Here is a 10,331-nt window from a genome sequence, read left to right as displayed (position 1 = left end):
TTTTTACCATTGAGTAATTTTTTAACAATAAAATACTCATTTATTCTGCTTCCCGTTGGATCCACTTCTCATTCCATCCAGACTTCTTCAAACAGTTGCGCCTAACGATCAAGTATTTTCCTCCAGATTTTATTTTAAGTATTTTGCATGGATGCCTACACATCACAAGCGTTCCTGAGCGACTGCTGCAGCTAGTTCCTTAAACACTCGGATCGACACCATACTTTGACCCCCAGTGTTGTGCCTGCTCCCAGCACAACCTCCTAAGTTGCGATTCTGGGTGGATTTCCACTAGTCTCGTGATACAAACCCAACTTAAGTTTGGAAGCACCGTGTTTTTTTTTCTTTTTTTCTCTACAGTCCAGTAGATACATAGACTGGTATGGAACTCAGATCACTTTTAGTACACCTGTTGGTGAATCTGATGGCTTTATGTCTTCATTCCTTTTGACTATGCAAATTACATTCAAATATAAAAATATATTTTTTGGGGGAAAAAAAATCAAAAACATTTTATATACATATATAAAGGAAAGATAGATATCTTTGTACCTTGTTAGCCAGTAGATAGAGAAAATATTAAGATTTGAGAGTCCTTAGTCGTTGTTAACTAGAAAACTGATGAAGAGACCTGAGTAGTCACGAAAGCTGCAATTTGTTATTACCGGTATCTTTTCAGTTAGCCATTACAAGGTATCAACCACTGAGGACTCTCAAATGTAATATTTTTCTGAACATGATCAACATTCAGAAGAATTATATAGTAGTCGATGGCCAATCTGGATCAGACGAAAAAATATGCTCTTTAGAGCAGACTGGATCATGCACCAATACACCTTCCTTTTATCCCTCTGTTGAACTTGATGGATGAATGATTTTTAGCAACTGTACTAACTATATGTTCATATTTTTGTGAGCTTCAAGAATTCTGTGCCAAGGAAGTTACACCCCTGAACTCCTCTGTCGAGACCTGATAAACCACTTGTCACTAAACAGACATAAGTTAGTGGTGGTATCTGATGGCTCCACCGAAGGACGAAACAAACATGCCACCTTCTTTGACTAGGGGGGTGAGACGTTGCGTGGATGTGAAGGGAGTAGAGGAAGCGTGGTAGAAGAGCGAAAAACACATCTGTGAGTAGAATAAAAAAGGAAGAACATCTTATCAGCTGGGTAAGGTTAAAGAGAATTGAGGAAGCAAAGAACACTGAAATTTGGTTAAAAACCAATGAGGATTGCAAACCCAAGGACTAATGGAAAAGACATAGGTTCAAGATGAGGGTTGAATTTGAAAAGCCAAAAAATTCTGTCACATATCCCTCTCCAAAAATATCATTCTGGGACTCTTAGACTGAAACGGACTCTTGACTTGGGTCATTGTACCTCCTTTTAACTTGAATTCTTTAGCTTAGAAACTAACTTTAACGAAAACTTGGGCATGGCTATGCCCACCAATCGAGGGATCCTTAGGAGCCAATTAAGCCCATCAGAATGTGTTTTAAGAGTGGGAAGAAATCAGATTTTTTTCATTTTCTGTTTTCATAATGTTTCGTAATGAGTTTTAAGAAACTGTTTTGAGGTCTTCCTGTGCACACATTTTTGTCAATGTTCTTCAGTTGTCAGGTGTAAGAAAAATTTGTTAAGCAAGAGTTAATGTAGACACAAATGCTCCTCTCGTATCAAAAAAGATTTACGAGTTTTACATAGGAAAACCACAAGCACAATATTTCCGTTCTCATTCGCAACAGGCAATGTATTTTCTCTTTTCTAAGCAGACATGAAATTTCTGTGAAGGGAATCGGCTGATAGACCATCATCATGTCTGCGATGAGGCCCCGGACACGGGACAAGTGTGGATCTCAGCTGGAAAATCTTGTTCTTAGCGGTTTCGGAGCTTCTTCCAAAACATTATGGAATAACAGCTTGGATGGTCGTAGAGGAAGTCATTGTTTGGTAGGGGCCTTAGCAACATTACCAAGGAGCCACAAGCAGGTAAGTGTCACTTCTAAATAATTCTTTTTGAACATGAACTTCAAATAAATTGGGGAAACTATAGAACTGTGAACATAAATGAGAATAGCTTATAGTGCAAAAAAAAAAAGATCCAAGTTTTCAGATAATATAGAATCATTGAATGTTAGAGTTGGAAGGGACTTCAAGGGTCAGCGTGTCCAACCCCCTGCTCAATGCAGGATTCACTAAACCATCTCAGACAGATGTCTGTCCAGTCTCTGTTTGAAGACTTCCATTGAAGGAAGACTCACTAATATAGAACATGTTGGAAAAATTGAAAAGACATTAGATTGGAGACAACCAATATGACAGCAATAAGATACAAAAGCCCACCACTGTCACAAGTAAGAACAACATATTTTTTGAAAACCTTATTTTTGGGGGCTTAGTGGTTATAGCGAAAAATGGGGAAAAAATAATTTTTGGTGGTTTGCAATTACAGATTATAATTTAGCTAGCAATTTTTGGTGCAACTTCTCCATCCTCTTTAGGTTAAAGGCTGGCTTATGAATTGTCACTTTTAAGGTACCGTCACACTAGACGATATCGCTAGCGATCCGTGACGTTGCAGCGTCCTCGCTAGCGATATCGTCCAGTGTGACAGGCAGCAGCGATCAGGCCCCTGCTGTGCTGTCGCTGGTCGGGGAAGAAAGTCCAGAACTTTATTTGGTCGCTGGACTCCCCATAGACATCGCTGAATCGGCGTGTGTGACACCGATTCAGCGATGTCTTCACTGGTAACCAGGGTAAACATCGGGTAACTAAGCGCAGGGCCGCGCTTAGTAACCCGATGTTTACCCTGGTTACCATCCTAAAAGTAAAAAAAACAAACAGTACATTCTTACCTACAGCCGTCTGTCCTCCAGCGCTGTGCTCTGCACTCCTCCTGTACTGGCTGTGAGCGTCGGTCAGCCGGAAAGCAGAGCGGTGACGTCACCGCTCTGCTTTCCGGCCGCTGTGCTCACACAGACAGTACAGGAGGAGAGCAGAGCACAGCGCTGGACGACAGACGGCTGTAGGTAAGTATGTAGTGTTTTTTTTTTTTTTACTTTTAGGATGGTAACCAGGGTAAACATCGGGTTACTAAGCGCGGCCCTGCGCTTAGTTACCCGATGTTTACCCTGGTTACCGGCATCGTTGGTCGCTGGAGAGCGGTCTGTGTGACAGCTCTCCAGCGACCAAACAGCGACGCTGCAGCGATCCGGATCGTTGTCGGTATCGCTGCAGCGTCGCTAAGTGTGACGGTACCTTTAGGTTAGTCTTCCACCCCTTTGGGTTTAGCTCTGTGAAATGCTTTTGGGAGTTTAGATTGTGTGAATGTATTCTCAAAAGAAATAAGGAATAAAGCTGCTGCCAGGCATTCCCTTGAGAACAAGGGAGTGGGCATATTGAAATTCAACATTAATTAGTTGGCCAGAACCACGGAAGTTAATGGGTTTTGCTGACCATAGTTTAATGTTTATGGCTCCATAAATCTGTCTTTTTTTGGCCATCACGTAAGGTAGACTATCTTTTGTAGCGTAATACTTTCCACAGCTCTTGCAGTAAAGAATCCTTGCCTTTTTACCTTCCTCTGGATCAACATGTTAGGTTATAGGTTGAACTTGATGGACTTGAAGTGAACCTGATAGGTCCCCCGTGCCCCCAGAACCACCAGCAGTTACGACTACCTATCGTAATACCCTGCTTACCAGCCCCTCTATTATATTGGACACATAAACAGATCTTTAGAAAAAGTAGCTCTAAAATCCGTTTATGAACCCTTTGACTACTCGATGGGGTGTTAGTTTCCCCAGACTGGTTGACCCACTTAGCATGGTATTATGCATCTGTGGGTGTGACAACATGATTTACTAGTGCTGGCATCATCGCCAGTGCTATACAAATCTGGCGCATGTGCGTGACTTTGTTCCCTCACATCATTGAGCCTCTGAAGCCTGGTGTACACGTCCCGACTTCAGGACTGGAGGTGCAGAAGACTTCCGATCATGCGCAAGTGCAGCTTTCTGAAGCCCTGAAGCCGGGATACATACATCCGACTTCAGAAATTTGCATAGCGCTGGCAATGACGCCAGCTCTTGTAAGTCATGTTGTGAGGCCCACAGGGGCATGATAATATGCTAAATGGACCGACTAGTCTGGGGAAAGTAACGCCCCCTTGACTAGTCAAAGGGTTTATTTGCATGTCATAAACGGACTTTAGAAATACTTTTTCTACAGATCTGTTTAACACCAATGCTGGCGTCCCTGCGTGGTTTCTCTCCCCCCTTCAGGCAGGGACGCTGACATACTCACTACTTCGGCTGCACGGCGGTGTCCCCGTGTTCTGCTGTAGCTTCCTGGCTCCCTGGGCCTGCGCACACTGTGTCATGGTGGTGCATTTAATGCGTGTGCCCACTCCCCAAATCTTAAAGGGGCAGCGAGCATGCTTTGTAAATACCCCCAGCCAATAGCTGGTAGAAATCAGGTATATAACGCACGCTCCTCTGTTGGGAGGTGCCTGGTTAGTTTGTATTGTACAACTATTCAGTTGACAGGTCCCCTGTGTTTTCTGAATTAGTACTTGTTTCTATATTCCTTGTAATCTGAACTTGAAGCCGCTTCGGCGGTAACTGAACCCGAAGCAGCTCTGGCGGTATCTGAGCCTGAATCCAATCTGAACATACCTGAACCTGAAGCCATCTAACTGTACCTGAATCTGAAGCCGCTCTGAAGTACCTGAGCCTGAAGCCGCTCTGAAGTACCTGAGCCTGAAGCCGCTCTGAAGTACCTGAACCTGAAGCCACTCTGAAGTACCTGAGCCTGAAGCCGCTCTGAAGTACCTGAACCTGAAGCCGCTCTGAAGTACCTGAGCCTGAAGCCGCTCTGAAGTACCTGAACCTGAAGCCACTCTGAAGTACCTGAGCCTGAAGCCGCTCTGAAGTACCTGAGCCTGAAGCCGCTCTGAAGTACCTGAGCCTGAAGCCGCTCTGAAGTACCTGAACCAGAAGCCGCTCTGAAGTACCTGAGCCTGAAGCCGCTCTGAAGTACCTGAACCTGAAGCCGCTCTGAAGTACCTGAGCCTGAAGCCGCTCTGAAGTACCTGAACCTGAAGCCGCTCTGAAGTATCTGAACCTGAAGCCGCTCTGAAGTACCTGAACCTGAAGCCGCTCTGAAGTACCTGAACCTGAAGCCGCTCTGAAGTACCTGAACCTGAAGCTGCTCTGAAGTATCTGAACCTGAAGCCGCTCTGAAGTACCTGAACCTGAAGCCACTCTGAAGTACCTGAACCTGAAGCCGCTCTGAAGTACCTGAGCCTGAAGCCGCTCTGAAGTACCTGAACCTGAAGCCGCTCTGAAGTATCTGAACCTGAAGCCGCTCTGAAGTACCTGAACCTGAAGCCACTCTGAAGTACCTGAACCTGAAGCCGCTCTGAAGTACCTGAACCTGAAGCTGCTCTGAAGTATCTGAACCTGAAGCCGCTCTGAAGTACCTGAACCTGAAGCCACTCTGAAGTACCTGAACCTGAAGCCGCTCTGAAGTACCTGAGCCTGAAGCCGCTCTGAAGTACCTGAACCTGAAGCCGCTCTGAAGTATCTGAACCTGAAGCCGCTCTGAAGTACCTGAACCTGAAGCCACTCTGAAGTACCTGAACCTGAAGCCGCTCTGAAGTACCTGAACCTGAAGCTGCTCTGAAGTATCTGAACCTGAAGCCGCTCTGAAGTACCTGAACCTGAAGCCACTCTGAAGTACCTGAACCTGAAGCCGCTCTGAAGTACCTGAGCCTGAAGCCGCTCTGAAGTACCTGAGCCTGAAGCCGCTCTGAAGTACCTGAACCTGAAGCCGCTCTGAAGTACCTGAACCTGAAGCTGCTCTGAAGTATCTGAACCTGAAGCCGCTCTGAAGTACCTGAACCTGAAGCCGCTCTGAAGTATCTGAACCTGAAGCCGCTCTGAAGTACCTGAGCCTGAAGCCGCTCTGAAGTACCTGAGCCTGAAGCCGCTCTGAAGTACCTGAACCTGAAGCCGCTCTGAAGTACCTGAGCCTGAAGGTGCTCTGAAGTATCTGAACCTGAAGCTGCTCTGAAGTATCTAAACCTGAAGCCACTCTAAAGTACCTGAGCCTGAAGCTGCTCTGAAGTACCTGAGCCTTAAGCCGCTCTGAAGTATCTGAACCTGAAGCCATTCTGAAGTACCTGAACCTGATCCCACTCTGAAGTACTTGACCCTGAAGCCGCTCCAGTGGTACCTGAACCAACTCAGGCTAGGTCAGACCATGATGCCACCTTGGTGGTACCAAATCCTGAAGCCGCACCGGCGGTACCTAAACTTGAAGCCATTCCAGTGGTACCTGAATCTGTAGCCAGTTCTGTCCGTCCTGTCTAAACCCGTTCCTATACCTATCCTTCCAGTACTTACTTCCTGTCCTGGTCGCACTATCCGAACCACTTCCAGTGGACATTCTGTCCTGTATCCAGTGGCCGCACTATCCGAACCAGTCCCAGTGGCCACTCTGTCCTGTATCCAGGGGCCATATTATCTGAACTAGAGTCCCTGACCCTTGGAGTTAGCTGCTACTATACAGGACACTGCCCTAGAGTAGTACCTGGTGGCTACCTGCAGCACAAGCCTGACCTCACCATCAGAGGCTCCAGTGAATACCAGGTTGCCACTCAAAGATGCCCCTCCAGGGTAAGCCTGGCCCGTGGCACAGTGGGTCCACGATCCACATATGTGACATCTATTTGTGTTCAAATGTAATAAAGGGGCTGTTCGGCAGGGAATTTAGATAGGTAGACATAACTGCTGGTTGTTCTGGGTGCAAAGGGGACCTGTCAGGTCCGCTTTAAGTCTACCTTCAATCTTAAAACTATGAAACTAAGATATGACTTACACGACTAAAAAATCTTAACAACAATCTGAACAAACATCATGCTTCTAGCAGGGTGAGAAAAATTGTGCAGGATTCTTCACTGTAAGAGCTGTAAAGATGTGTATCTGTCACCCCAGGAGCTAGTTTTAGTAGGAACAGTTGATAATTCTCTGATTTTTTGTAGAATTAGATTTTTATGGAATGTAGAAGGCTCCATACGTTAAGATGTGTGTCTAAAGGTACCTTCACACTCAGCAACTTTGCAACGAGAACGACAACGATCCGTGACGTTGCAGCGTCCTGGATAGCGATCTTGTTGTGTTTGAAACGCAGCAGCGATCTGGATCCTGCTGTGCCATCGCTGGTTGGAGCTAGAAGTCCAGAACTTTATTTCGTCGTCAGGTCGGCGTGTACCGTCATGTTTGACATCAAAAGCAACGATGCCAGCAATGTTTTACATGGAGCTAACAACCAGCGAGAACGATAAGTGAGTCGCCGTTACGTCACTGGATCGCTCCTGCATCGTTCTGGAGCTGCTGTGTTTGACGTCTCTACAGCGACCTAAACAGCGACGCTGCAGCGATCGGCTCGTTGTCTATATCGCTGCAGCGTCGCTGAGTGTGACGGTACCTTAAAGTGCTCTTCTTGAGAACCCCAGAAATGTCAACATTAACAGATGTGTAAATGACAGAATTTCCATTCTTTACAGCTTATCAAGTCAAGATCAAATTCACTGATTGACTCAACGGGATCAGAACCAAACAGGTTTGAGTATAGAACATGCTCTTGAAAATAGGCTGTTACTACAAGTTGATAATGAATTCTTGGTTGCTCTGGTGAAGGGGTCTCTGATAGCGAAACGTCGACATTAAAGTCATGTTTATAAGATGAATTCTCAGCTCTTTTTTTACAGATATTTTTGATTATTGAGAAAGATGATTTAAAAAATATCTACTATTTATATTCTTTCACATTTTTAGTTGATTATTGGTAAATTATCTCACTATCAGGCTTTAAAAAAAGCTGCCAGGGAATTAGAGACAGTTTCATTTAAGAACAGATGGAAGTCCCCATGTTTCTAATCTCTAGCCTAAAATCAATGAACCTTTGACTAGAGCATAGTAAGAATAAAACTCATTCATGTCATTGCGGTAGCTAAACCTGTGAAGAAATATTCTACAATACTTCACATTATTTACAATTTCTGAAATTAGACCATGCTCCCACATGGGTGTCAATGGTTCAGGCTGGTGGTCGTTGTGGAGGATGGTTCATAGAAAGGGGTTTTAGCTAGCCTAAGCTATGAACATTGTGACTTATTTATCAGTACTGTATATATTGAAGGAATATTCCCATCTCTAAAATCCTGTCCCAATCCATAGTATGTGTAATAATAATAATATTAGCAAATACCTCCAATTATAGATGTAGTATAGTTCTCTTGGTTAGCTATGTCACTTAACTTATGCGTGGGGCATAGGTATCCATGGTTACGACCACTCATATAATGACAGTTAGTTGCTAGTGGTCGTAACCATGGATACCTAAACTACTGCAATGCCCTGTACATGAGGTAAGTGACATAGCTAATCAGGAGAACTATACTACATTTCTAATTGGAGGTATTTCCTAATATTATTATTACTACACCAACTACAGGCCTTTCAAGCTAGTAATACCCCTTTCAGCATAGCAAAGGTGAAAAACTGCGCCAGAATTCTGATGTTTATAGCTTGAAAAATCTGTTTTTAGCACTTTACTACCTTATAGTATTACAAAGAGATTGTATTTTCATCTTTACATACTAATATTTAAGAATCAGAGTGTTAGGGGTCGAGTTCATGCCTCTGGACAGGGGAATCTCGAGCCATCTCCGCCGCGGTCTCCCATTCTTCTCCTGCCGCAGTGGCGCCTGCTCAGCGGAGGCGTCGGTTCCAGCATCATGCTCAGTCTGACACTGTGCGAAGGGTTACTGCTGTCCTTCCAGCTTCTGCCATTGTAGCCAGTACTGGTCAGCAGCGAGCAGACGTCTTTGGGACTAAGTCCTACTTTTCCCCTTCTGAGCATGCCCAGGGTAAGATCTCTCATTGGAGATCAAGGGTCACATGCTCAGGTATTGCAGCTATTCCCTTTGGTACTCTAGGAAGGTCCTGAAGCTGCTCAAGTTATGTGGCAGTTTCCCATTGGTCCTTTTTTGGAAGGTCCTGTAGTTGCTGCAGCTATATAAGGTGCGCATGTCCGCACGGCCGTGCGCTAGTATCTTTCTGAGTTATATGCTTTGCGCCAGTGTGGTCATGTGAGATTGTATTTAGGGACCCAGCTGAAATAAGCCTCTAGAATACCGGCACCTCCGATGAGGAGATTGTGTGGTTGAGTGTATTCAGGGACCTGGCTGAAATAAGCCCTTAGAATACCGGCACCTCTGATGAGGAGATTGTGTGCATGCATGACCACTGACTGCTCTCTGTTGGGCAGTAAGCCTGTACTCCTGTGAAGCCTAACAGGGCGCAGTGCTTTCCTCTCACGGCTACTCTGTGAAGTAACAGAGCTAGTCTATACCGCCAAATACGGCCACCATTTACTAGCAGCAGGTTCTCCTGCACGGTGGACCCCAGGCTGCGAAGGCTTCAATAATAATAAACATCTATATTTACTCGGTGCGTTCCGCTAGCCCTAACACAGAGTATGCCAACATAATGGTTAAATATCTAATATCTATGTCAGCATGGATCTGTCAGCAAGATATTCTTCTTTATGGGGAATATTCTGCTGATGGATCCATTTTAATATATTTTTGGCAAAACGTAATTTCTCGGATGGATATTCTAACACATCAAATCTGGAGAGGGAATGTAATAACTGAATATTTATCATATGTTTTGTTTTTCAGGACAGTAGTGGTTATTACAAAACAGGATAATGAACAATTTGGCTTTGAAATTCAGGTAAATGCAAATATTTTACATAATCTATGCAAATAAGAGCAGAACATACGGATAGGAGCGGTTGAATGTTGTACATATACATTTTACATCCATATTATTGGTACGTGTTAAAGGGGTTATCCAGCCAGGACTGAATAATGATGGCTGAATAATTCAGCCATCATCTGCTGGGAAAGAAGGGGGCTTGGTTTGAGAGCCCGCATCAAAGTCAAGGACGCGACATATGACGTAGCTGTACATCATATGTCGTGAAGGGGTTAAACTTTTATACCCTACTAATCGATGTGAATACTTTTCTGCCCAATGATGACAGAAGTATTCTGGGAGTGATACCTTTATTGGCTAACCAGAAAATAATATGTTTTGCAAGCTTTCAGAGCATAGAGGCTCCTTCTTCAGGCAAGACTGTAATCTTGCCTGAAGAAGGAGCCTCTGTGCTCTGAAAGCTTGCAAACATATTATTTTCTGGTTAGCCAATAAAGGTATTCACATCGATTTTTCTGGCTAATACGGTACCACAAT

The 10,331-nt window shown here is 44.5% G+C and overlaps 1 protein-coding gene across 1 annotated transcript in view; it reads left to right on the top strand.

The window, feature by feature from the left end:
• The first annotated feature begins 1,762 nt into the window (after nucleotides 1-1,762).
• Nucleotides 1,763-10,331, top strand: part of CYTIP (cytohesin 1 interacting protein) — a 29,732-nt gene continuing 21,163 nt past the window's right edge. The window contains exons 1-3 of the mRNA XM_069732966.1: nucleotides 1,763-1,992; nucleotides 7,574-7,629; nucleotides 9,755-9,809. Coding sequence (XP_069589067.1) covers nucleotides 1,819-1,992; nucleotides 7,574-7,629; nucleotides 9,755-9,809 — 285 coding nt within the window. The 5' untranslated portion in view covers nucleotides 1,763-1,818. The remainder of the gene's footprint in view (nucleotides 1,993-7,573; nucleotides 7,630-9,754; nucleotides 9,810-10,331) is intronic.

This window comes from Ranitomeya imitator, chromosome 7 (genome assembly GCF_032444005.1).
Source record: "Ranitomeya imitator isolate aRanImi1 chromosome 7, aRanImi1.pri, whole genome shotgun sequence".
Classification (NCBI taxonomy): domain Eukaryota; kingdom Metazoa; phylum Chordata; class Amphibia; order Anura; family Dendrobatidae; genus Ranitomeya; species Ranitomeya imitator.
Note: the sequence above shows the minus strand (reverse complement) of the source record. Positions and strands in the feature narration are given on the sequence as shown.